A 27630-nucleotide genomic window follows, 5' to 3' on the forward strand; every position below is an offset into this window, starting at 1 on the left:
TCCCAGCATTCCCTGTTGCTACAGAAGAGATGTGGACCATAAACAGCAGTGGTTCCCATCCCTGGTCCACAAGTACCCCCAACAGTGCACGTTTTCCAGGTCACCCGGCAGGTGCACTCATTATTCAGACACATTTTAAAAGATCCACAGGTGGAGCTAATTATGTCACCTGTGATTTTGTGTGGAGACCTGGAAAACGTGCACTGTTGGGGGTAATTGAGGACCAGGGTTGGGAACCATTGATCTAAAGACCTCCAGCTTTTGTTGAACTACACATTACAGCATGCCCTGCAACAGTTTTAGCATGGCTAAATAGCAAAACGGTAGCAGGGTATGCTTGGATGTGTAGTTCAACAACAGATGGAGGGCCAAAGGTTCCCCACCCCTGACCATTTATACAGACAAATTTAGCTGTCATTTTATTTTCAGTACATAAAGTGTACACTGATGTTTGAGGAGAATAGCAGTCATCCTGAGGCCTGGTGGGCCCAGGCCTATCATTGGCTGGTGCTCATGTTCCCCATGTGATCACTAAACAATATGGAGACCACTAAAGTCACATGGTCAGGAAACAGCTGACACCAATTGCACCACAGTTATCTGATCTGCCGCGTTTATTCTGTACATTATGACACCTTTATCCACCCCTGCAATATAATGCAGCATTCCGTAAGCACAGAGTGTTTGCAGCTCAGCTTTCCTGATCCTGGCCCAAGAAGCTGACGCTCACAATAACCCATGCCAACCACCCTAGCGCCATGCAGGATTTCATATACAGATGTTTACACCACCATTGCCAGAAGCAGAGGATAAATCACATATAACTGCTATACGCACACAATAAGATGGGATTAGCAATGGCACAATATCAATCTGTTAACTTAAAGAAAAGTACAATTAAGCTTTTACTGTGTACAGGCACCCGGCCCCTGGCCCAACAGGGAATATTATTACCAGTTATATAGCACACACATATTCCACAGCGCTGTACAGAGATTATTATTACCAGTTATTATATAGTGCACACATATTCCACAGCGCTGTACAGAGACTATTATTACCAGTTATTATATAGCGCACACATATTCCACAGCGCTGTACAGAGATTATTATTACCAGTTATTATATAGCGCACACATATTCCACAGCGCTGTACAGAGAATATTATTACCAGTTATTTATATAGTGCACACATTCCACAGCGCTGTACAGAGACTATTATTACCAGTTATTATATGGCGCACACATATTCCACAGCGCTGTACAGAGACTATTATTACCAGTTATTATATAGCACACACATATTCCACAGCGCTGTACAGAGATTATTATTACCAGTTATTATATAGCGCACACATATTCCACAGCGCTGTACAGAGAATATTATTACCAGTTATTATATAGTGCACACATTCCACAGCGCTGTACAGAGACTATTATTACCAGTTATTATATAGCACACACATATTCCACAGCGCTGTACAGGATTATTATTACCAGTTATTATATAGCGCACACATATTCCACAGCTGTACAGAGGATATTATTACCAGTTATTATATAGCGCACACATATTCCGCAGCGCTGTACAGAGACTATTATTACCAGTTATTATATAGCGCACACATATTCCACAGCGCTGTACAGAGACTATTATTACCAGTTATTATATAGCGCACACATATTCCGCAGCGCTGTACAGAGATTATTATTACCAGTTATTATATAGCACACACATATTCCACAGCGCTGTACAGAGACTATTATTACCAGTTATTATATAGCGCACACATATTCCGCAGCGCTGTACAGAGACTATTATTACCAGTTATTTATATAGTGCACACATATTCCACAGCGCTGTACAGAGATTATTATTACCAGTTATTTATATAGTGCACACATATTCCGCAGCGCTGTACAGAGACTATTACCAGTTATTTTATAGTGCACACATTCCACAGCGCTGTACAGAGATTATTATTACCAGTTATTATATAGCGCACACATATTCCGCAGCGCTGTACAGAGACTTTTATTACCAGTTATTATATAGCGCACACATATTCCACAGCGCTGTACAGAGACTATTATTACCAGTTATTATTTAGCGCACACATATTCCACAGCGCTGTACAGAGATTATTATTACCAGTTATTTTATAGTGCACACATTCCACAGCGCTGTACAGAGACTATTATTACCAGTTATTATATAGCACACACATATTCCACAGCGCTGTACAGAGACTATTATTACCAGTTATTATATAGCGCACACATATTCCGCAGCGCTGTACAGAGACTATTATTACCAGTTATTTATATAGTGCACACATATTCCGCAGCGCTGTACAGAGACTATTATTACCAGTTATTATATAGCACACACATATTCCACAGCGCAGTACAGAGAATATTATTACCAGTTATTATATAGCGCACACATATTCCACAGCGCTGTACAGAGATTATTATTACCAGTTATTATATAGTGCACACATTCCACAGCGCTGTACAGAGACTATTATTACCAGTTATTATATAGCACACACATATTCCACAGCGCTGTACAGAGACTATTATTACCAGTTATTATATAGCGCACACATATTCCACAGCGCTGTACAGAGACTATTATTACCAGTTATTATATAGCACACACATATTCCACAGCGCAGTACAGTGAATATTATTACCAGTTATATAGCACACACATATTCCACAGCGCTGTACAGAGAATATTATTACCAGTTATTATATAGCGCACACATATTCCGCAGCGCTGTACAGAGACTATTATTACCAGTTATTATATAGCGCACACATATACCGCAGCGCTGTACAGAGGATATTTTTACCAGTTATTATATAGCACACACATATTCCACAGCGCTGTACAGAGAATATTATTACCAGTTATTATATAGCGCACACATATTCCACAGCGCTGTACAGAGAATATTATTACCAGTTATTATATAGCGCACACATATTCCACAGCGCTGTACAGAGAATATTATTACCAGTTATTATATAGCGCAGACATATTCCACAGCGCAGTACAGTGAATATTATTACCAGTTATTATATAGTGCACACATTCCACAGCGCTGTACAGAGACTATTATTACCAGTTATTATATAGCACACACATATTCCACAGCGCAGTACAGTGAATATTATTACCAGTTATATAGCACACACATATTCCACAGCGCTGTACAGAGAATATTATTACCAGTTATTATATAGCGCACACATATTCCACAGCGCTGTACAGAGAATATTATTACCAGTTATTATATAGCGCAGACATATTCCACAGCGCTGTACAGAGAATATTATTACCAGTTATTATATAGCACACACATATTCCACAGCGCTGTACAAAGACTATTATTACCAGTTATTGTATAGCGCACACATATTCCGCAGCGCTGTACAGAGACTATTAGTACCAGTTATTATATAACGCACACATATTCCACAGCGCTGTACAGAGACTATTATTACCAGTTATTATATAGCACACACATATTCCACAGTGCTGTACAGAGACTATTATTACCAGTTATTATATACTGTAGCACACACATATTCCGCAGCATTGTACAGAGACTATTATTACCAGTTATTATATAGCGCACACATATTCCACAGCGCTGTACAGAGACTATTATTACCAGTTATTATATAGCGCACACATATTCCACAGCGCTGTACAGAGACTATTATTACCAGTTATTATATAGCGCACACATATTCCACAGCGCTGTACAGAGACTATTATTACCAGTTATTTATATAGCACACACATATTCCACAGCGCTGTACAGAGAATATTATTACCAGTTATTATATAGCGCACACATATTCCACAGCGCTGTACAGAGACTATTATTACCAGTTATTATATAGCGCACACATATTCCACAGCGCTGTACAGAGACTATTATTACCAGTTATTATATAGCACACACATATTCCACAGCGCTGTACAGAGACTATTATTACCAGTTATTATATAGCACACACATATTCCACAGCGCTGTACAGAGAGTATTATTACCAGTTATTTATATAGCGCACACATATTCCGCAGCGCTGTACAGAGAATATTATTACCAGTTATTATATAGCACACATATTACACAGCGCTGTACAGAGACTATTACCATTTACTTATATAGTGCACACATATTCAGCAGCGCTGTACAGAGAATTCTAGGGTTAATGTTTGTTGGGAGCCAAATAACCTACCAGTATATTTTTGGATTGTGGGAGTAAACCCACGCAGGCATGGGGAGAATATACAAACCCCACACAGTTAGGGCCATGGTGGGAATGGAAAACATGACCTCAGTGCTGTGAGGCAGTAACTAACCATTACACCATCCGAGCTGTGGAGCATACTCTGAACAAAATGAGACCAGGTAATTCCAAATGAAACATTTTCCTTATGTACTATCTGACTATGGTGAGTAATGATACAGCAACAACACTCCCAACAGCTATGTGCGCTTAGTGATCATTCCAGCACCCTGCATCTTCCTATACCCATGCAGTTTCTCTTATCTGCCTGGGGTGTCGCTCTCTGTTGTGGTGCTTCTAGCACAGTGTGATCTGTATTTCAGAACTGATATGCAGGGTGCTGGAATGAAGGCTATGTGCGAATGCCAGAATCCAAGGAGATCAAAATCCTGAACTGCAATAGTGACAAGGGATGACCTAGATATTGTGGCTGTTACAGAGGCATGGTGCTAGAGCCCAGCTATACCAGGCTATACGTTATGTAGACAGTACTGAATGGCGGATATCAGAGGTGTGGCAATGTATGTAACAAACAGCAGAAACACTACAATAAAACAGAGGCCACCTCTTCTGCCCTGTAATCAACCAATGAATCACAATGACACATCTCCCCAAAGTCAGCCTTGCAGTAGGGATGGCCATCGTTGCCATCGATGGTTGCCATCGATGGTTGCCATCAATGGCAATTTTGCAACTGGCCATCGATAGTGCTAAACTATGCTATGGATGACCATCGATATATTTACATATCGATGGTCATCCATTGTGTTTGTATGATTGGCCTGTGGGCCAATCAAAACACGGGGGCGGGGCTTCGCGGGTGTCGGTCCGTGTCCCGGCACTTAAAAAAAAAACGCAAAACATCGTTTTGATGTTCCATCGATGGAGGGAAACCGTCTGGTTCTCCCCCCATCAATGGCTAAAGTATTCAACATCGGCCATGAGCCATCGATAATTTCAAATCGTCGATGGCCATGCCTAGTACATATAGTGTAATGGCTACTATTACTGCCCCCATACACCAGAATGACATTGCACCCAAATGTCCAATGCAGACTGATTGTGTCCAATGCATGGTCCCACGGGTTGGCTCTCACATGAGATGTGCTCCACGTTTCAGCATTGCGGTCTGAGCTCTTATGTGATGTTTAAGCTCAGATGATCGCTACACGACCTGGTCGCATGCCGATCGTCCTAATGTATGGCCAGCGTTGTGGATTTGGGTTCCATTCCCACAACACCGGGTGTGGAGTTTGTATGTTCTCCCTGTGCTTATGTGGATTTCCTCCTACACTCCAAGCATATACTGGTAGGTTAATTAATAGAGAGTCAGCCAGCCAGTCGGGAGGGAGGGAGAGTCAGCCAGCCAGTCGGGAGGGAGAGTCAGCCAGTCAGTCGGGAGGGAGAGTCAGCCAGTCAGTCGGGAGGGAGAGTCAGCCAGTCAGTCGGGAGGGAGGGAGGGAGAGTCAGCCAGTCGGGAGGGAGGGAGGGAGAGTCAGCCAGTCAGTCGGGAGGGAGGGAGAGTCAGTCGGGAGGGAGGGAGAGTCGGGAGGGAGGGAGGGAGGGGAGGGAGGGAGGGAGGGAGGGAGGGAGGGAGGGAGGGGAGGGAGGGAGGGAGGGAGGGAGGGAGGGGAGGGAGGGAGGGAGGGAGGGGAGGGAGGGAGGGAGGGGAGGGAGGGAGGGAGAGTCGGGAGGGAGGGAGGGAGGGAGAGTCAGCCAGCCAGTCGGGAGGGAGGGAGAGTCAGCCAGCCAGTCGGGAGGGAGAGTCAGCCAGTCAGTCGGGAGGGAGAGTCAGCCAGTCAGTCGGGAGGGAGAGTCAGCCAGTCAGTCGGGAGGGAGGGAGGGAGGGAGAGTCAGCCAGTCAGTCGGGAGGGAGGGAGAGTCAGTCGGGAGGGAGGGAGAGTCGGGAGGGAGGGAGGGAGGGGAGGGAGGGGAGGGAGGGAGGGAGGGAGGGAGGGAGGGGAGGGAGAGTCAGTCGGGAGGGAGGGAGGGAGAGTCAGCCAGTCAGTCGGGAGGGAGGGAGAGTCAGCCAGTCAGTCGGGAGGGAGGGAGAGTCAGCCAGTCAGTCGGGAGGGAGGGAGAGTCAGCCAGTCAGTCGGGAGGGAGGGAGAGTCAGCCAGTCAGTCGGGAGGGAGGGAGAGTCAGCCAGTCAGTCAGTCGGGAGGGAGAGTCAGCCAGTCAGTCGGGAGGGAGAGTCAGCCAGTCATTCGGGAGGGAGAGTCAGCCAGTCAGTCGGGAGGGAGGGAGAGTCAGCCAGTCAGTCGGGAGGGAGGGAGAGTCAGCCAGTCAGTCGGGAGAGTCAGCCAGTCGGGAGGGAGAGTCAGCCAGTCAGTCGGGAGGGAGGGAGAGTCAGCCAGTCAGTCGGGAGGGAGGGAGAGTCAGCCAGTTAGTCGGGAGGGAGAGTCAGCCAGTCAGTCGGGAGGGAGGGAGAGTCAGCCAGTCAGTCGGGAGGGAGAGTCGGGAGGGAGGGAGGGAGAGTCGGGAGGGAGGGAGGGAGAGTCGGGAGGGAGGGAGGGAGGGAGAGTCAGTCGGGAGGGAGGGAGGGAGGGAGAGTCAGCCAGTCAGTCGGGAGGGAGAGTCAGCCAGTCAGTCGGGAGGGAGAGTCAGCCAGTCAGTCGGGAGGGAGAGTCAGCCAGTCAGTCGGGAGGGAGGGAGAGTCAGCCAGTCGGGAGGGAGGGAGAGTCAGCCAGTCAGTCAGTCGGGAGGGAGAGTCAGCCAGTCGGGAGGGAGGGAGAGTCAGCCAGTCAGTCAGTCGGGAGGGAGAGTCAGCCAGTCAGTCGGGAGGGAGAGTCAGCCAGTCAGTCGGGAGGGAGAGTCAGCCAGTCAGTCGGGAGGGAGGGAGAGTCAGCCAGTCAGTCGGGAGGGAGGGAGAGTCAGCCAGTCAGTCGGGAGAGTCAGCCAGTCAGTCGGGAGGGAGGGAGAGTCAGCCAGTCAGTCGGGAGAGTCAGCCAGTCGGGAGGGAGAGTCAGCCAGTCAGTCGGGAGGGAGAGTCAGCCAGTCAGTCGGGAGGGAGGGAGAGTCAGCCAGTCAGTCAGTCGGGAGGGAGAGTCAGCCAGTCAGTCAGTCAGGAGGGAGAGTCAGCCAGTCAGTCGGGAGGGAGAGTCAGCCAGTCAGTCAGTCGGGAGGGAGAGTCAGCCAGTCAGTCGGGAGGGAGGGAGAGTCAGCCAGTCAGTCGGGAGGGAGGGAGAGTCAGTCGGGAGGGAGGGAGGGAGAGTCAGCCAGTCAGTCGGGAGGGAGGGAGAGTCAGCCAGTCAGTCGGGAGGGAGGGAGAGTCAGCCAGTCGGGAGGGAGGGAGAGTCAGCCAGTCGGGAGGGAGGGAGAGTCAGCCAGTCGGGAGGGAGAGTCAGCCAGTCAGTCGGGAGGGAGGGAGAGTCAGCCAGTCAGTCGGGAGGGAGAGTCAGCCAGTCAGTCGGGAGGGAGAGTCAGTCAGTCGGGAGGGAGAGTCAGTCAGTCGGGAGGGAGAGTCAGTCAGTCGGGAGGGAGAGTCAGCCAGTCGGGAGGGAGAGTCAGCCAGCCAGTCGGGAGGGAGAGAGAGTCAGCCAGCCAGTCGGGAGGGAGAGAGAGTCAGCCAGCCAGTCAGTCGGGAGGGAGAGAGAGTCAGCCAGCCAGTCGGGAGGGAGAGAGAGTCAGCCAGTCAGTCGGGAGGGAGAGAGAGTCAGCCAGTCAGTCGGGAGGGAGAGTCAGCCAGTCAGTCAGTCGGGAGGGAGGGAGAGTCAGCCAGTCAGTCGGGAGGGAGGGAGAGTCAGCCAGTCAGTCGGGAGGGAGAGTCAGCCAGTCAGTCAGTCGGGAGGGAGGGAGAGTCAGCCAGTCAGTCGGGAGGGAGGGAGAGTCAGCCAGTCAGTCGGGAGGGAGGGAGAGTCAGCCAGTCAGTCGGGAGGGAGAGTCAGCCAGTCACTCAGTCGGGAGGGAGGGAGAGTCAGCCAGTCACTCAGTCAGTCGGGAGGGAGAGTCAGCCAGTCAGTCAGTCAGTCGGGAGGGAGAGTCAGCCAGTCAGTCAGTCGGGAGGGAGAGTCAGCCAGTCAGTCAGTCGGGAGGGAGAGTCAGCCAGTCAGTCAGTCGGGAGGGAGAGTCAGCCAGCCAGTCGGAGGGGGAGTCAACCAGTCAGTCAGTCGGGAGGGAGAGTCAGCCAGTCAGTCAGTCGGGAGGGAGGGAGAGTCAGCCAGTCAGTCGGGAGGGAGGGAGAGTCAGCCAGTCAGTCGGGAGGGAGAGTCAGCCAGCCAGTCAGTCGGGAGGGAGAGTCAGCCAGTCAGTCGGGAGGGAGAGTCAGTCAGTCGGGAGGGAGAGTCAGTCAGTCGGGAGGGAGAGTCAGTCGGGAGGGAGAGTCAGTCGGGAGGGAGAGTCAGTCGGGAGGGAGAGTCAGTCGGGAGGGAGAGTCAGCCAGCCAGTCGGGAGGGAGAGTCAGCCAGCCAGTCGGGAGGGAGAGTCAGCCAGTCAGTCGGGAGGGAGAGTCAGCCAGTCAGTCGGGAGGGAGAGTCAGCCAGTCAGTCGGGAGGGAGAGTCAGCCAGTCAGTCGGGAGGGAGAGTCAGCCAGTCAGTCGGGAGGGAGAGTCAGCCAGCCAGTCGGGAGGGAGAGTCAGCCAGCCAGTCAGTCAGTCAGGAGGGAGAGTCAGCCAGTCAGTCGGGAGGGAGAGTCAGTCGGGAGGGAGAGTCAGTCGGGAGGGAGAGTCAGTCGGGAGGGAGAGTCAGTCGGGAGGGAGAGTCAGTCGGGAGGGAGAGTCAGCCAGTCAGTCAGTCGGGAGGGAGAGTCAGCCAGTCAGTCGGGAGGGAGAGTCAGCCAGTCAGTCAGTCGGGAGAGAGAGTCAGCCAGTCAGTCAGTCGGGAGGGAGAGTCAGCCAGTCAGTCGGGAGGGAGGGAGAGTCAGCCAGTCAGTCGGGAGGGAGGGAGAGTCAGTCGGGAGGGAGGGAGAGTCAGCCAGTCAGTCGGGAGGGAGGGAGAGTCAGCCAGTCAGTCGGGAGGGAGGGAGAGTCAGCCAGTCGGGAGGGAGGGAGAGTCAGCCAGTCGGGAGGGAGAGTCAGCCAGTCAGTCGGGAGGGAGGGAGAGTCAGCCAGTCAGTCGGGAGGGAGGGAGAGTCAGCCAGTCAGTCAGTCGGGAGGGAGAGTCAGCCAGTCAGTCGGGAGGGAGAGTCAGCCAGTCAGTCAGTCAGGAGGGAGTCAGCCAGTCAGTCAGTCGGGAGGGAGAGTCAGCCAGTCGGGAGGGAGGGAGGGAGAGTCAGCCAGTCAGTCGGGAGGGAGGGAGGGAGAGTCAGCCAGTCAGTCGGGAGGGAGGGAGAGTCAGTCGGGAGGGAGGGAGAGTCAGCCAGTCAGTCGGGAGGGAGGGAGAGTCAGCCAGTCAGTCGGGAGGGAGGGAGAGTCAGCCAGTCGGGAGGGAGGGAGAGTCAGCCAGTCGGGAGGGAGAGTCAGCCAGTCAGTCGGGAGGGAGAGTCAGCCAGTCAGTCGGGAGGGAGGGAGAGTCAGCCAGTCAGTCGGGAGGGAGGGAGAGTCAGTCAGTCGGGAGGGAGAGTCAGTCAGTCGGGAGGGAGAGAGAGTCAGCCAGTCAGTCGGGAGGGAGAGAGAGTCAGCCAGTCAGTCAGTCGGGAGGGAGAGTCAGCCAGTCAGTCGGGAGGGAGGGAGGGAGAGTCAGCCAGTCAGTCGGGAGGGAGGGAGAGTCAGTCGGGAGGGAGGGAGAGTCAGCCAGTCAGTCGGGAGGGAGGGAGAGTCAGCCAGTCAGTCGGGAGGGAGGGAGAGTCAGCCAGTCGGGAGGGAGGGAGAGTCAGCCAGTCGGGAGGGAGAGTCAGCCAGTCAGTCGGGAGGGAGGGAGAGTCAGCCAGTCAGTCGGGAGGGAGGGAGAGTCAGCCAGTCAGTCAGTCGGGAGGGAGAGTCAGCCAGTCAGTCGGGAGGGAGAGTCAGCCAGTCAGTCAGTCAGGAGGGAGTCAGCCAGTCAGTCAGTCGGGAGGGAGAGTCAGCCAGTCGGGAGGGAGGGAGAGTCAGCCAGTCGGGAGGGAGGGAGGGAGAGTCAGCCAGTCAGTCGGGAGGGAGGGAGAGTCAGTCGGGAGGGAGGGAGAGTCAGCCAGTCAGTCGGGAGGGAGGGAGAGTCAGCCAGTCGGGAGGGAGGGAGAGTCAGCCAGTCGGGAGGGAGGGAGAGTCAGCCAGTCGGGAGGGAGAGTCAGCCAGTCAGTCGGGAGGGAGGGAGAGTCAGCCAGTCAGTCGGGAGGGAGAGTCAGCCAGTCAGTCAGTCGGGAGGGAGAGTCAGCCAGCCAGTCGGGAGGGAGAGTCAGCCAGTCAGTCGGGAGGGAGAGTCAGTCAGTCGGGAGGGAGAGTCAGTCAGTCGGGAGGGAGAGTCAGTCAGTCGGGAGGGAGAGTCAGTCAGTCGGGAGGGAGAGTCAGTCAGTCGGGAGGGAGAGTCAGTCAGTCGGGAGGGAGAGTCAGCCAGTCAGTCGGGAGGGAGAGTCAGCCAGCCAGTCGGGAGGGAGAGTCAGCCAGCCAGTCGGGAGGGAGAGTCAGCCAGTCAGTCAGTCGGGAGGGAGAGTCAGCCAGTCAGTCAGTCGGGAGGGAGAGTCAGCCAGTCAGTCGGGAGAGTCAGCCAGTCACTCAGTCGGGAGGGAGAGTCAGCCAGTCACTCAGTCAGTCGGGAGGGAGAGTCAGCCAGTCAGTCAGTCGGGAGGGAGAGTCAGCCAGTCAGTCAGTCGGGAGGGAGAGTCAGCCAGTCAGTCAGTCGGGAGGGAGAGTCAGCCAGTCACTCAGTCAGTCGGGAGGGAGAGTCAGCCAGTCAGTCAGTCAGTCGGGAGGGAGAGTCAGCCAGTCAGTCAGTCAGTCAGTCGGGAGGGAGAGTCAGCCAGTCAGTCAGTCGGGAGGGAGAGTCAGCCAGTCAGTCAGTCGGGAGGGAGAGTCAGCCAGTCAGTCAGTCGGGAGGGAGAGTCAGCCAGCCAGTCGGGAGGGAGAGTCAGCCAGCCAGTCGGGAGAGTCAGCCAGCCAGCCAGTCAGTCAGTCAGGAGGGAGAGTCAGCCAGTCAGTCGGGAGGGAGAGTCAGTCGGGAGGGAGAGTCAGTCGGGAGGGAGAGTCAGTCGGGAGGGAGAGTCAGTCGGGAGGGAGAGTCAGTCGGGAGGGAGAGTCAGTCGGGAGGGAGAGTCAGTCGGGAGGGAGAGTCAGCCAGTCAGTCAGTCGGGAGGGAGAGTCAGCCAGTCAGTCGGGAGGGAGAGTCAGCCAGTCAGTCAGTCGGGAGAGAGAGTCAGCCAGTCAGTCAGTCGGGAGGGAGAGTCAGCCAGTCAGTCGGGAGGGAGGGAGGGAGAGTCAGCCAGTCAGTCGGGAGGGAGAGTCAGTCGGGAGGGAGGGAGAGTCAGCCAGTCAGTCGGGAGGGAGGGAGAGTCAGCCAGTCAGTCGGGAGGGAGGGAGAGTCAGCCAGTCGGGAGGGAGGGAGAGTCAGCCAGTCGGGAGGGAGAGTCAGCCAGTCAGTCGGGAGGGAGGGAGAGTCAGCCAGTCAGTCGGGAGGGAGGGAGAGTCAGCCAGTCAGTCAGTCGGGAGGGAGAGTCAGCCAGTCAGTCGGGAGGGAGAGTCAGCCAGTCAGTCAGTCAGGAGGGAGTCAGCCAGTCAGTCAGTCGGGAGGGAGAGTCAGCCAGTCGGGAGGGAGGGAGGGAGAGTCAGCCAGTCAGTCGGGAGGGAGGGAGGGAGAGTCAGCCAGTCAGTCGGGAGGGAGGGAGAGTCAGTCGGGAGGGAGGGAGAGTCAGCCAGTCAGTCGGGAGGGAGAGTCAGTCGGGAGGGAGAGTCAGTCGGGAGGGAGAGTCAGTCGGGAGGGAGAGTCAGTCGGGAGGGAGAGTCAGTCGGGAGGGAGAGTCAGTCGGGAGGGAGAGTCAGTCGGGAGGGAGAGTCAGCCAGTCAGTCAGTCAGTCGGGAGGGAGAGTCAGCCAGTCAGTCAGTCGGGAGGGAGAGTCAGCCAGTCAGTCAGTCGGGAGGGAGAGTCAGCCAGTCAGTCAGTCGGGAGGGAGAGTCAGCCAGTCAGTCAGTCAGTCGGGAGGGAGAGTCAGCCAGTCAGTCAGTCGGGAGGGAGAGTCAGCCAGTCAGTCAGTCGGGAGGGAGAGTCAGCCAGTCAGTCAGTCGGGAGGGAGAGTCAGCCAGTCAGTCAGTCGGGAGGGAGAGTCAGCCAGCCAGTCGGGAGGGAGAGTCAGCCAGCCAGTCGGGAGAGTCAGCCAGCCAGCCAGTCAGTCAGGAGGGAGGGAGAGTCAGCCAGTCAGTCGGGAGGGAGAGTCAGTCGGGAGGGAGAGTCAGTCGGGAGGGAGAGTCAGTCGGGAGGGAGAGTCAGTCGGGAGGGAGAGTCAGTCGGGAGGGAGAGTCAGTCGGGAGGGAGAGTCAGTCGGGAGGGAGAGTCAGCCAGTCAGTCAGTCGGGAGGGAGAGTCAGCCAGTCAGTCGGGAGGGAGAGTCAGCCAGTCAGTCAGTCGGGAGAGAGAGTCAGCCAGTCAGTCAGTCGGGAGGGAGAGTCAGCCAGTCAGTCGGGAGGGAGGGAGGGAGAGTCAGCCAGTCAGTCGGGAGGGAGGGAGAGTCAGTCGGGAGGGAGGGAGAGTCAGCCAGTCAGTCGGGAGGGAGGGAGAGTCAGCCAGTCAGTCGGGAGGGAGGGAGAGTCAGCCAGTCGGGAGGGAGGGAGAGTCAGCCAGTCGGGAGGGAGAGTCAGCCAGTCAGTCGGGAGGGAGGGAGAGTCAGCCAGTCAGTCGGGAGGGAGGGAGAGTCAGCCAGTCAGTCAGTCGGGAGGGAGAGTCAGCCAGTCAGTCGGGAGGGAGAGTCAGCCAGTCAGTCAGTCAGGAGGGAGTCAGCCAGTCAGTCAGTCGGGAGGGAGAGTCAGCCAGTCGGGAGGGAGGGAGGGAGAGTCAGCCAGTCAGTCGGGAGGGAGGGAGGGAGAGTCAGCCAGTCAGTCGGGAGGGAGGGAGAGTCAGTCGGGAGGGAGGGAGAGTCAGCCAGTCAGTCGGGAGGGAGGGAGAGTCAGCCAGTCAGTCGGGAGGGAGGGAGAGTCAGCCAGTCGGGAGGGAGGGAGAGTCAGCCAGTCGGGAGGGAGAGTCAGCCAGTCAGTCGGGAGGGAGGGAGAGTCAGCCAGTCAGTCGGGAGGGAGGGAGAGTCAGCCAGTCAGTCGGGAGGGAGGGAGAGTCAGTCAGTCGGGAGGGAGAGTCAGTCAGTCGGGAGGGAGAGAGAGTCAGCCAGTCAGTCGGGAGGGAGAGAGAGTCAGCCAGTCAGTCAGTCGGGAGGGAGAGTCAGCCAGTCAGTCGGGAGGGAGGGAGGGAGAGTCAGCCAGTCAGTCGGGAGGGAGGGAGAGTCAGTCGGGAGGGAGGGAGAGTCAGCCAGTCAGTCGGGAGGGAGGGAGAGTCAGCCAGTCAGTCGGGAGGGAGAGTCAGCCAGTCGGGAGGGAGGGAGAGTCAGCCAGTCGGGAGGGAGAGTCAGCCAGTCAGTCGGGAGGGAGGGAGAGTCAGCCAGTCAGTCGGGAGGGAGGGAGAGTCAGCCAGTCAGTCAGTCGGGAGGGAGAGTCAGCCAGTCAGTCGGGAGGGAGAGTCAGCCAGTCAGTCAGTCAGGAGGGAGTCAGCCAGTCAGTCAGTCGGGAGGGAGAGTCAGCCAGTCGGGAGGGAGGGAGAGTCAGTCGGGAGGGAGAGTCAGTCAGTCGGGAGGGAGAGTCAGCCAGTCACTCAGTCGGGAGGGAGAGTCAGCCAGTCACTCAGTCAGTCGGGAGGGAGAGTCAGCCAGTCAGTCAGTCGGGAGGGAGAGTCAGCCAGTCAGTCAGTCGGGAGGGAGAGTCAGCCAGTCAGTCAGTCGGGAGGGAGAGTCAGCCAGTCACTCAGTCAGTCGGGAGGGAGAGTCAGCCAGTCACTCAGTCAGTCGGGAGGGAGAGTCAGCCAGTCAGTCAGTCAGTCGGGAGGGAGAGTCAGCCAGTCAGTCAGTCGGGAGGGAGAGTCAGCCAGTCAGTCAGTCGGGAGGGAGAGTCAGCCAGTCAGTCAGTCGGGAGGGAGAGTCAGCCAGCCAGTCGGGAGGGAGAGTCAGCCAGCCAGTCGGGAGAGTCAGCCAGCCAGCCAGTCAGTCGGGAGGGAGAGTCAGCCAGTCAGTCGGGAGGGAGAGTCAGTCGGGAGGGAGAGTCAGTCAGTCGGGAGGGAGAGTCAGCCAGTCACTCAGTCGGGAGGGAGAGTCAGCCAGTCACTCAGTCAGTCGGGAGGGAGAGTCAGCCAGTCAGTCAGTCGGGAGGGAGAGTCAGCCAGTCAGTCAGTCGGGAGGGAGAGTCAGCCAGTCAGTCAGTCGGGAGGGAGAGTCAGCCAGTCAGTCAGTCGGGAGGGAGAGTCAGCCAGTCACTCAGTCAGTCGGGAGGGAGAGTCAGCCAGTCAGTCAGTCAGTCGGGAGGGAGAGTCAGCCAGTCAGTCAGTCGGGAGGGAGAGTCAGCCAGTCAGTCAGTCGGGAGGGAGAGTCAGCCAGTCAGTCAGTCGGGAGGGAGAGTCAGCCAGCCAGTCGGGAGGGAGAGTCAGCCAGCCAGTCGGGAGAGTCAGCCAGCCAGCCAGTCAGTCGGGAGGGAGAGTCAGCCAGTCAGTCGGGAGGGAGAGTCAGTCGGGAGGGAGAGTCAGTCAGTCGGGAGGGAGAGTCAGCCAGTCAGTCGGGAGGGAGAGTCAGCCAGTCAGTCGGGAGGGAGAGTCAGCCAGTCAGTCGGGAGGGAGAGTCAGCCAGTCAGTCGGGAGGGAGAGTCAGCCAGTCAGTCGGGAGAGAGGGAGAGTCAGCCAGTCAGTCGGGAGGGAGGGAGAGTCAGCCAGTCAGTCGGGAGGGAGGGAGAGTCAGCCAGTCGGGAGGGAGAGTCAGTCGGGAGGGAGAGTCAGTCGGGAGGGAGAGTCAGTCGGGAGGGAGAGTCAGTCGGGAGGGAGAGTCAGTCAGTCGGGAGGGAGAGTCAGCCAGTCGGGAGAGAGAGTCAGCCAGTCAGTCGGGAGGGAGGGAGAGTCAGCCAGTCAGTCGGGAGGGAGGGAGAGTCAGCCAGTCGGGAGGGAGAGTCAGTCGGGAGGGAGAGTCAGTCGGGAGGGAGAGTCAGTCGGGAGGGAGAGTCAGTCGGGAGGGAGAGTCAGCCAGTCGGGAGGGAGAGTCAGCCAGTCGGGAGGGAGAGTCAGCCAGTCAGTCGGGAGGGAGAGTCAGCCAGTCAGTCGGGAGGGAGAGTCAGCCAGTCGGGAGGGAGAGTCAGCCAGTCGGGAGGGAGAGTCAGCCAGTCGGGAGGGAGAGTCAGCCAGTCGGGAGGGAGAGTCAGCCAGTCGGGAGGGAGAGTCAGCCAGTCGGGAGGGAGAGTCAGCCAGTCAGTCGGGAGGGAGAGTCAGCCAGTCAGTCGGGAGGGAGAGTCAGCCAGTCAGTCGGGAGGGAGAGTCAGCCAGTCAGTCGGGAGGGAGAGTCAGCCAGTCAGTCGGGAGGGAGAGTCAGCCAGTCAGTCGGGAGGGAGAGTCAGCCAGTCAGTCGGGAGGGAGAGTCAGCCAGTCAGTCGGGAGGGAGAGTCAGCCAGCCAGTCGGGAGGGAGAGAGAGTCAGCCAGTCAGTCGGGAGGGAGAGTCAGCCAGTCAGTCAGTCGGGAGGGAGAGTCAGCCAGTCAGTCGGGAGGGAGAGTCAGCCAGTCAGTCAGTCGGGAGGGAGAGTCAGCCAGTCAGTCAGTCGGGAGGGAGAGTCAGCCAGTCAGTCAGTCGGGAGGGAGAGTCAGCCAGTCGGTCAGTCGGGAGGGAGAGTCAGCCAGTCGGTCAGTCGGGAGGGAGAGTCAGCCAGTCGGTCAGTCGGGAGGGAGAGTCAGCCAGTCGGTCAGTCGGGAGGGAGAGTCAGCCAGTCGGTCAGTCGGGAGGGAGAGTCAGCCAGTCAGTCAGTCGGGAGGGAGAGTCAGCCAGTCAGTCAGTCGGGAGGGAGAGTCAGCCAGTCAGTCGGGAGGGAGAGTCAGCCAGTCAGTCGGGAGGGAGAGTCAGCCAGTCAGTCGGGAGGGAGAGTCAGCCAGTCAGTCGGGAGGGAGAGTCAGCCAGTCAGTCGGGAGGGAGAGTCAGCCAGTCAGTCAGTCGGGAGGGAGAGTCAGCCAGTCAGTCGGGAGGGAGAGTCAGCCAGTCAGTCAGTCGGGAGGGAGAGTCAGCCAGTCAGTCAGTCAGTCGGGAGGGAGGGAGAGTCAGCCAGTCAGTCAGTCAGTCGGGAGGGAGAGTCAGCCAGTCAGTCAGTCAGTCGGGAGGGAGAGTCAGCCAGTCAGTCAGGAGGGAGGGAGAGTCAGCCAGTCAGTCAGTCGGGAGGGAGAGTCAGCCAGTCAGTCGGGAGGGAGAGTCAGTCAGTCGGGAGAGAGAGCCAGTCAGTCAGTCAGTCAGTCGGGAGGGAGAGTCAGCCAGTCAGTCAGTCGGGAGGGAGAGTCAGTCAGTCGGGAGGGAGAGTCAGCCAGTCAGTCGGGAGGGAGAGTCAGCCAGTCAGTCAGTCGGGAGGGAGAGTCAGCCAGTCAGTCAGTCGGGAGGGAGAGTCAGCCAGTCAGTCAGTCGGGAGGGAGAGCCAGTCAGGAGGGAGGGAGGGAGAGCCAGTCAGTCAGGAGGGAGGGAGAGTCAGCCAGTCGGGAGGGAGAGTCAGCCAGTCAGTCAGTCAGTCGGGAGGGAGAGTCAGCCAGTCAGTCAGTCGGGAGGGAGAGACAGCCAGTCAGTCAGGAGGGAGAGACAGCCAGTCAGCCAGGAGGGAGAGTCAGTCAGCCAGTCAGTCAGGAGAGTCAGCCAGTCAGTCAGGAGAGTCAGCCAGTCAGTCAGGACGGAGAGTAAGTCAGTCAGAAGGGAGACAGCCCGTCAGTAGGGAACGGGGGAGAGACAGTAACGAGAAGACAGCCATGGACACTAGATGTACATACAGAAAGAGTGTCACCGGGTGGAGGGGAACAGCCGGGAGGTCTCACCTGGTGGACCCCGGTCTCTCCCGGTGCTGGGGCCGGTACCACCCCTGTCACGGAACCGCCATCTTCCCCAGCATCAGAGACGACAGAGGAGGAAGGGCCAGAGCCGGCGGGGAACGCGCACGTACGTCACTGACACGCGCACGTACTGTACGTCATTTGTACGTCCACAGTGCGCACGCCGTCGCCATGTTTGAAGGTTCAATAGACGTCTTACGACAGTGACGAGCGTAGGCACCATGTTGGAAAGGGCGGCGATAACACAGGAGCAGACGCCAGGGTACACTGGCTGGACGTAGGCGCCATGTTGGGAAGGTCAGATGAATTGCCTTCCCATTTCCACCCTTCATTAAATTTTACGCTACACGGGTGTGTATTACAGCTACTGTCCCGTGTTCTCACTCTTCTGGGAAGCTACAGGGAGGGAAGTTCCCATCTCTGCAGCAGGGTGGCGCCATAAGCTGCCAATCTTCCAGCTTTGTGCAGTACAATTGGATACGGTTGTATTGTCGACCTGACTTAGGTCGACAGGCAACAAGGTCAACAGGGTTCTAGGTCGACATGGATGAGGGTCAACAGGTGTCTAGGTCGACATGGTTTTAGGTCGACAAATGCATTAGGTCGACAGGTTGCGGGGTCGACAGGGTTTTTCACTGTTTTATGAGCCGACAGATGGTATTTCATGCCCTACCATCCACTAGGGTGTGGTGGGAGAATAAAATAGTGTGCCGAGCGCAGCGAGGCACCATGCCCGAAGCATCGCGAGCGATGCGAGGGGCTGCGGTTGACTTCTAACTGTGTCCATGTCGACTGTGTCAACATTCGGGTAAAAAAAAACTGTGAAAAAACCCATGTCGACCTAACAAATTTTTCTACCTAAAACCATGTCGACCTTGTCCCATGTCGACATAGAATACCTACACCTAACGGTGTCGACCTATAGACTGTCGACCTAAGTCAGGTCGACAATATGATCCACACCCAGTATAACAGTGAGACAATGTCAGCTGTATACGAGCTGCAGTTCTCCTGTGTAATGCTGTGTACAGGCTGCATTCCTCCTGTGTAATGCTGCGTGCGGACCGCAGTCCTCCTGTGTAATGCTGCGTGCGGGCCGCAGTCCTCCTGTGTAATGCTGCGTGCGGGCTGCAGTCCTCCTGTGTAATGTTGCATGCGAGCCGCGGTCCTCCTGTGTAATGCTGTGCGCGGGCTGCGGTCTTCCTGTGTAATGCTGTGCGCGCGGTCCTCCTGTGTAAAGCTGCGTGCGGGCCGCAGTCCTCCTGTGTAATGCTGTGTACAGGCTGCATTCCTCCTGTGTAATGCTGCGTGCGGACCGCAGTCCTCCTGTGTAATGCTGCGTGCGGGCCGCAGTCCTCCTGTGTAATGCTGCGTGCGGGCTGCAGTCCTCCTGTGTAATGTTGCATGCGAGCCGCGGTCCTCCTGTGTAATGCTGTGCGCGGGCTGCGGTCTTCCTGTGTAATGCTGTGCGCGCGGTCCACCTGTGTAAAGCTGCGTGCGGGCCGCAGTCCTCCTGTGTAATGCTGTGTACAGGCTGCATTCCTCCTGTGTAATGCTGCGTGCGGACCGCAGTCCTCCTGTGTAATGCTGCGTGCGAGCCGCAGTCCTCCTGTGTAATGCTGCGTGCGGGCCGCAGTCCTCCTGTGTAATGCTGCGTGCGGGCTGCAGTCCTCCTGTGTAATGCTGCGTGCGGGCCGCGGATCTCCTGTGTAATGTTGCATGCGAGCCGCGGTCCTCCTGTGTAATGCTGTGCTCGGGCTGCGGTCTTCCTGTGTAATGCTGTGCGCGCGGTCCTCCTGTGTAAAGCTGCGTGCGGATCGCGGTCCTCCTGTGTAATGCTGCGTGCGGGCCGCGGATCTCCTGTGTAATGTTGCATGCGAGCCGCGGTCCTCCTGTGTAATGCTGTGCACGTGCCGCAGATCTCCTGTGTAATGTTGCATGCGAGCCGCGGTCCTCCTGTGTAATGCTGTGCGCGGGCTGCGGTCTTCCTGTGTAATGGTGCGCGCGGTCCTCCTGTGTAAAGCTGCGTGCGGATCGTGGTCCTCCTGTGTAATGCTGCGCGTGGGCTGCAGTCCTCCTGTTTAATGGCTTACTTCTTGCCTCAGGTCTCCTTACCTGCACCTCATGTCACCTGTCTGTCTCCCCCTCCCTCTAGATTGTAAGCTCCTTAGAGCAGGGCCCTCCTCCCTCCTGTTCTCACAGCACTCTTCTTGTATTTCAACTACAGCTCTCTTAGGGCCGCATTTATCAAGCAATATTTGCGGTTAAATCCCCAAAAACATCCGTTTTCGGGGGTTCACTGCAAATATTTAGTATCCCCCAAATGTATTAAAGGGGGACCGCAGCAGGGATCTCCGATCCCTGCTGCGATCTTCCCTGCAGCGCCGCCGGCCGCATCCCCCATAGGTTTCTATGGGGGATGCGAAGCTGCCTGATGTTGCATCAGGCAGCCCGGCATCGCACTCCTGGGCTATCGCCATTGTATGGCTACACATCGCACTGCCCGAGCAGGGCAGTGCGGTAAGAGGGGTCGGCGGGGATCAGCACATCACCGCACATGCGCTGACCTCCCGGCTTCCGGGTTAGGGCTTTGCAGGGACGGGCTCCTATCGGAGCCCTGTCCCTGCGCCCTTAAAAATGATACATTGCCCCGTCATGATAAATGGGCCCCTTACTCATCTACAATCTATACCTGCATCTATTCTCATTCACTTCCTTATATCTCAGCTGTATTGTGTACTAAGAATTGTGCTTTAATTGTGTTATGACTAGTTCTGTGTTCCCTGTACTGTTCTTTTGTGTTCTATATGTACAGTACTGGCTGGTGCAATCACCATGTGGCGCCGCTGATTGGCTGCCTGGGTGCTGCACAGCTCAGTAATGATATGTTCCCCATGTCTGTGTCCCTCATTAGAGTACATCTAGTATATATATTAGTACTGTTACTGGCTACCTAGCTGGCTGTGCAATCACCATGTGGCACCGCTGATTGGCTGCCTGGGTGCTGCACAGCTCAGTAATTATATGTTCCCCATGTCTGTGTCCCTCATTAGAGTACATCTAGTATATATATTAGTACTGTTACTGGCTACCTAGCTGGCTACCTAGCTGGCTAAGCAATCACCATGTGGTGCCGCTGAATATGTTCCCCATGTCTGTGTCCCTCATTAGAGTACATCTAGTGTATATATATCAGTACTGTTACTGGCTGTGCAATCACCATGTTGCACCGCTGAATGGCTGCCTGGGTACTGCACAGCTCAGTAAATATGTTCCCCATGTTCGTGTCCCTTATTAGAATGCGTCTTGTGCATATCTGTATGTGAGGTATTTCAAATCCACCTCATCCAAAGGCTCGAACCAAGAGGACTGCAAAAATGCCAAAGCAACGTCTAACGCCCACGGTGGAGTAGGGGCCACAAACACAGGTTCAATATGTAAAACACCTTGAAGGAACGTCTGTACTTCAGGTATATTTGCCAGCTTCTTCTGGAAGTATATGCCCAAACGTAGGCCCAAATCCAACCCAGACTGTGAGAATCTGAGGAATCGTTCCAGTCTAAATTCAGCCGGAGCAAACTTCCAGTGTACACCATCCCACATATTTCCTCCAAATGTGATGGAAATGTGGTGCAGTGACCGGCTTCCGAGCTTTCGTCATCGGAAAACACGGATGCGTGAAAATCTTTTCTCTGTTAGGATTTGCCGCTCAACCTCCAGGCCGTTAAACAAAGCTGCTCTAAGGCATGGAAGATGCACGGACCTTGCATGAGCAGGTTTCTTTGCAGAGGGAGATGCCACGGGTCGTCCACTTGCATGTTCGGGATACCAAGTTCTTCTTGGCCAGTCTGGAGCCACTGGAATGGCCTCGACTCCGTCCCTCCTGATCTTTCTGAGAACCCAAGCCACTAACTTGGTGGAAAGATATATACAAGGTTTAACAACCATGGAACCGATAGGGCGTCCACAGCATCAGCCTGGAGGTCTTCCCCTCGAATACTACTTGGCCACCTTCCAGTTGTGCCTGGATGCCATCAGGTCTACCTGTGGGGTCCCCCACCGGCCACCAGAGCATCGAACACCTGGTGTCAATTCCCCAGGGTGCAGATCATGGCGACTGAGAAAGTCCACCTCCCAGTTGTCCACCCCAGGTATGAAAATGGCCGAGAGGGCCTGAACGTGCCCCTCTGCCCAGGACAAAATCTTTGTCGCTTCCCGCATACAGGACCTGCACTTGGTACCTCCCTGTCAATTCAGGAACACCACTGTCGTGGTGTTGTCCAACTGTATGCGAATCGCATGACCGACTAGAAGAGGGACTGCTTCCAGTAGTGCATAATACACTGCTCGCAACTCCAGATTGTTGATATGGAGCTTCGTTTCCCAGAAGGTCCACCTGCCTTGGAAGGACCGCCCTTTCGTCACAGCCCACCACTCCAGGAGACTGGCGTCCGTGGTTACCAGAATCCAATCCTGGATACCAATTCTCCAGCCTGCCAGCACATTGGGAGTGTGGAGCCACCATTGGAGGGACAGTCTGGTCTGGGACGAAAGCACACGACGTATCTGAAGATGAGAACCGGACCATTTTCTAAGGTCGAGTTGAAATACCTGGTATGGAATCTCCCGAATTGGAGTGCCTCGAAGGAGGCCACCATTTTCTCGAGCAGCCTGATGCACTGATGCACCGAGACCTGGCGACTTGCCAGCAGGTCCACAGTAAGCAACTGAATGACAGAAATCTTGTCCATTGGAAGGAACACTTTCCTTTGAACAGTGTCCAACACCATTCCCAGAAAGAGGAGTCTCTGGGATGGAATCAGGGAGGACTTTGGTCTATTCAGTAGCCAACCGTGGTCCGAGAGGGTCCGCATGGACACCGGTAATGCCTGTTGCAAGGCTTCTACCGTCCGAGCTTTCACTAGCAGGTCGTCTAGATAAGGGATGACGCAGATCCCTTTCTTCCTGAGAAGAATCATCATCTCCGCCATCACCTTGGTGAATATGCGCAAGGCAGACGATAGCCCGAAAGGCAGTGCTTGGAACAGGTAATGGTCGTCCTTCAATGCAAACCTCAGGAACACCTGATGGGATGCCCATATTGATATGTGAAGGTAGGCATCCTTCACATCCAAGGATGCCAAGATCTCTCCCTCCTCCAGAGCCGCAATCGCGGCCCGCAAGGACTCCATCTTGAACTTTTTCACTTCCGAGAATGGGTTGAGGGATTTCAGATTTAGAATAGGACTGACCGAACCATCTTGCTTTGGGACCACAAATAAATCTGAGTAATAACCCTGCTCCCTTTCCAGGGAATTATAACCCTTGACTGCACCAGCTTTTGGATTGCCTGCTACAACACAAGCTGATCCACTGGTGACGCGGGAAGGCCTGATTTGAAGAACCTGTGAGGTGATTGTCTTGCAAACTCCAGCCTGTAGCTATGTGAAATACGACCCCACACACATGAATTTAGGCACGAGGACTCCCATAACTGGCTGAATAATGCCAGCCGAGCCCCTACCTCGACTGGAGCTAGTGGCAGTGACACTTAGTCATGCGGCAGGCTTACCTGCAGCTGTACCGGAAAGCCGCTTGGTAGTGGCTGAGGAAGATGGCTTCCTGAACTTACCACCGGGGCCCCTATTTGCATTGGAACCACCTCTGGCCTTTGGGCGGAACTTGTTAGTCCGAAAGGACTGCTGGTTGGAACCATAAAAAGGACACTTATGCACCTGTGGGGCTGTGGGAAGGAATGTAGACTTCCCTGCATTCGCCTTAGAGATTAAATCATCTAAATCACTACTAAACAACCTTTCACCAGTAAAGGGAATGTTTTCTACACTGCATTTGAAGTCAGTGTCAGCAAACCACTGACGTAACCAGAGGGACCTCCGTCCCGATACCGCCATAGCAGAGTTACGGGTGTTGATTGCGCCCAACTTCTTTTGCACCTCACACAGTACCTTTGCTGTGTCTTGAATGTGGTGCAGTTTTTCAGACACCTGTGCCACGGTCATATCACCCAATAAGCCCTCCTGTATTTGGGAGGCCCACGTGAAGATGGCCATATAGCAACTTGCGGTTGACACGCCCCACTAGCAGTAAAAATGGATTTAAGGGTTTTCTCAATTTTTCTGTCTGTAGCATCTTTAAGAGAGGAGGTCCCCGGTACCGGGAGCACCACCTTCTTAGATAACAGAGACACTGATGAATCCAAACAGAAAGGTGGATTTAGATCTTAGAGACTTTAAACCGCATCTCTGGGTTTTTCCATGCCACCTTGAACGCTTCCTCTAATTCAGTCTGCTGTGGAAGTCAGTGGTGGTGTTGACAGCAGAGCCCCCCCCCCCCCCCCTCCTGCTGGAGGTCAGTGGTGGTGTGGGCAGCAGAGCCTGACACCCCCCACCCTCCTCTTCTGCTGGAAGGCAGCTGAGCCATATCCCCCCCCCCCTCCCGCTGCACTATATGTTGAGTGCCGATCAGCTCCCCCATCCATATATATATATATATATATAAATAAATACCCAAACTAGGCTGTCACTCCAAAAAACATAGCAACAGTGGGATGCCAGATTCATGTACGGTACATATACCGCCATCCTCCTTTTCTCAGAACAGTAATACCTGCAAGGTATAGCACTGTTCAGGCCACTCCCTAGGGCCATCCCATCAGATATATATATCATGGCACATCCAATTTGCGTCAGATAAATCACGTGATTAATCACATGTGATAGATCACATGTGATTTTTCTGATGCAAATTGGATGTAAAAAATGCCATATCAAGTGTCAAATTGTATGTAGGCCTCCTGGGAAGCTGCCAGGGCAGTTCAAGGGAAATCAAATGCAATTTTACAGGTCAGATAAATCTCATAGTGTATGGGGGCCCTAAGGCTAGTTCACTTGTCTGTAAGATATGTGGGACTTGTGTAATAAAACTACCTCCCAACATGACCCATTCCAGACAGGACAAAGGGGCCCATTTATCAAGTAACATTTGCAGCTAAATCCCCGAAAACACCAGTTTTCGGGGGTTAACCGCAAATATTATGTATCACTGAAATGTATTAAAGGGGGACCACAGCAGGGATCTCCGATCCTTGCTGTGATCCCCCCCTGCAGCGCCGCCGGGCGCATCCCCCATAGGTTTCTATGGGGGATGCGAAGCTGCCCGATGTATCAACATCGGGCAGCCCGGCATCGCACTCCTGGGCTATCGCCATTCTGGGATGGCGATAGCCCATTGTAGCCTATGGCTACGGGATCGCACTGCGAGTGGGGCAGTGCGGTCACAGGGGTCGGCGGGGGTCAGGACATAACCGCGCATGCGCAGACCCCCCAGCTTCTGGGTCAAGGCTTCGCAGGGATGGGCTCCTTTCGGAGCCCTGTCCCTGCGCCCTCAAATTGATACATCCAGGCGGTATCAGATGATACCGCAATGCAATGCCCGGCGATGTCATCACGCCGGCATCGCAATACAATGATAAATGCGCCCCAAAGTGCCTTATTCTAGTTCACTCTTTCTGACAAAATCCTTCTTAGATGGACAAAACCATGTGCACTGCAGGTGGGGCAGGTGTTACTTGTGCAGAGAGAATTAGATTTGGGTGGGGTTTTACTTCAAAGTGAGGTCTATATTGAAGTGTAAAAATAAAGCAGCCAGTATTTTCCTTGCACAGAAACAAAATAACTCACCCAAATCTAATTCTCTCTGCACATTTTACATCTGCCCCCCTGCAGTGCACATGGTTTTGTCCATCTAAGAAGGATTTTGTCAGAAAGAGTGAACTAGAATAAGGCCCAAAGTGCTCTGTTCCTGGACTTCCCACTCAATGATTGCCTTCAGCTGTAGTGAGACACCTTTCTTAGCACATAACTAGTTCTACATAGGTGATGCCAATCATACAATAGGCCAAGAACAGAGCATTGTGTCCCTCATGTGGGGAGTATGCCTGTCACAGCTCAGGACTGACTGGTTGATTCAGTTTATTAACTGGGACTGACACAACTAGAAGCTGGTGGTTTCCACCAAGGACTCCGCAGATAGGAATGGACTCCCAGCACACAGGCCTGAGCTGGTTCTGAGTAGGCTTACCATACTGTCCCTTTAAACCTGGGACACTCATCAAAAACCCATTCCACACCACAGGACTTCTTTTCTACAGACAGACCCCATGTGTGTATTTCTAGTTCTCCCTACAAATGGAACTTGAGAAGTTACTGATGTTCCTGTCTCTTCCCTAAACATACCTGATAGTGTCACAGAGGAATAGGAATAAGCTTGTAAATGAGAATCCGATAGGAATATGTATATTTATTTGAGTCTGACATGTGCACAAGCTGTACTGCATCTGGGTCTGTACAATAGGTAACCCACTGATGCCCATCCTTACCAACATAGGAACAAATCCAGACACACCTGTCACCTAGTTACAAACCACTGCCTAATTCTATTGTTGGAACACCAGATCCTCCTCCCTGTAATGTCACCAGTCTCCCCCAGATATCGTTATACTCCCATCCCATACACCTAGTGCAGCATGGAGGGGCTCAGTGAAGCTGGCAGTGTAGGTGTGTAAGTGTCTGATGGGGTCACACACAGAATAAAAGGATAACTGTCCTGCCTCATAATCCAGGTATATCCTCACTCTGTCACAGGGGATATTGTCAGGTAACCGGATATCTGTACTGTTATGTATCACTATATACAGATTCTTATGCCACCTTCTCAAACACCAGGACTTGTTATCTCCTGTACCTGACTGGCATCTGTCTATACTGGGATAACACATTCCCACTCTCCATATCTCTGATTTACTGACATCCACCTCCCAGTAATGTCGTCCTGAGGAGAACCCACTGGTGCTAATTACCTGAGTGTACTGAAATCTCTCTGGTGTTACTGGGCGGTTCTGGTTTGGTGACCAGGATGCAGATTTCCTGTCACCTGATATCTGTATATTATTACCAGCTGTGGCTACATCCAGTAATAGGTCTGTAGGTTCCTGCACATAGATCCCTGTATTTATCCCTGTTATTATATCAGACTCTGTATTACCAGCTGTGGTTACATCCAGTAATAGGTCTGTAGGTTCCTGCACATAGATCCCTGTATTTATCCCTGTTATTATATCAGACTCTGTATCACCAGCTGTGGCTACATCCAGTAATAGGTCCTGCACATAGATCCCTGTATTTATCCCTGTTACTATATCAGATAATGTGTGTAATGTCCCTGAGATAAGACCCACATCCAGACCTCCTGCACCACGGACTTGGTTATCATGTCTCTCTGTGTCCTCAGTGTCACACAAGTCCCCTGTGTCCGGTTCCTGTAGGACAATCACTGGGTCAGACATGTTACACAGCTCCTCAATGTGACGCATCTTCCCGGACAGCTCGTCCTTCTTTATTTCCAGCTGCTGGATCAGATCAGAGACTGAGAGTGAAACGCGCTGTTCCTGCCTGGAGATCTCACGCAGGACTCTCTTCTCCAGGTCTTCCAGCTGTCTCCTGATGTCTCTAAACAGGGCAGTGACTGTCTCTGTTGCACCCGCTGCTTTTCCCTGATCCTCTCTCCTGCGCTCCTGCAGTCTCTGGACTCTTTTCTCTGTCTCCGCTCTCTTTGTGGTCAGTTTCTGCAGAACATCTCTCAGCTTCTGCTTCTTCTTCTCTGAGGCCTCTTCTAGCGACTGCATCCAATGTCCCCGATGTTCTTTGGCCAAACGGCAGGACACACAGATACAGACAGCATCCTCAGTGCAGTAATACTCCAGTACCTTCTTATGGACGGAGCATTTCCTGTTACCGGGAGAAGAGATGGGATCACATATGACGTGTTCTGCCGACTTTCTGTGTACTCTCAGGTGTTTATCACACAGAGAAGCCTCACACAGCAGACAGGATGTAGCAGCAGGTACAGGAGAGTCCACACAGTAAGTGCAGCAGATCCCAGTCTCCTCCTGATCTGGCCGAGGAGACAGGAAACCCTCCACTATGTTACACAGCGTTATGTTCCTCTGCAGTGCAGGACGCTCCCGACACTCTGATCTGCAGTCAGGACAGGTATAAACTCCAGACCCCTCCTGTGTATCCAATGCACGATCTATACAGACCCAACAGAAGTTGTGGCCACATCTCAGGGTTACAGGATCTGTATAAATGCTCAGGCAGATGGAACAGTTCAGCTCCTGTCTCAGATCAGCAGACGCCATCGCTGGCAGCAGGAGACAGAAATGGAGTGAACTTTGACTCTCAGATACCCGTGGCACACAGGGCGAGGCTGGGTTGCCAATCAGGTGATAGCAACAGGCTCAGTTATACTAAGTGACACACACAACAATGTACTTGCCAGCAAAAGGGCCAATTGCATGTAATGGTCCCATCACACCCATTTTCCATAACTGTGGGGGCATGACTAGTACACCAGGAGATGCTGGTCATG

General features: G+C 54.4%; 2 protein-coding genes across 3 annotated transcripts in view; both read right to left on the bottom strand.

The window, feature by feature from the left end:
- Positions 1 to 17324, bottom strand: part of FBXO42 (F-box protein 42) — a 46864-nt gene extending 29540 nt beyond the window's left edge. Inside the window, exon 1 of one of the 2 annotated variants that reach the window (XM_083161842.1) lies at positions 17167 to 17324. The gene's annotated coding sequence lies outside the window, so the exon portion shown is untranslated. Of the gene's footprint in view, positions 1 to 17121 lie in introns of both variants that reach the window. The other variant, XM_083161843.1, reaches the window with a different exon arrangement.
- Positions 17325 to 25514: 8190 nt separating this feature from the next.
- LOC146041662 (E3 ubiquitin/ISG15 ligase TRIM25-like) lies at positions 25515 to 27403 on the bottom strand. The gene has a single exon (XM_083161589.1). It carries the CDS (start codon positions 27398 to 27400, stop codon positions 25673 to 25675), a length of 1728 nt encoding a protein of 575 aa, XP_083017715.1. The 5' UTR covers positions 27401 to 27403; the 3' UTR covers positions 25515 to 25672.
- Between the last annotated feature and the right edge of the window lie 227 nt (positions 27404 to 27630).

The sequence above is a fragment of the Crinia signifera genome, chromosome 19, assembly GCF_055691185.1.
Source record: "Crinia signifera chromosome 19, ASM5569118v1, whole genome shotgun sequence".
NCBI classification, from domain to species: domain Eukaryota; kingdom Metazoa; phylum Chordata; class Amphibia; order Anura; family Myobatrachidae; genus Crinia; species Crinia signifera.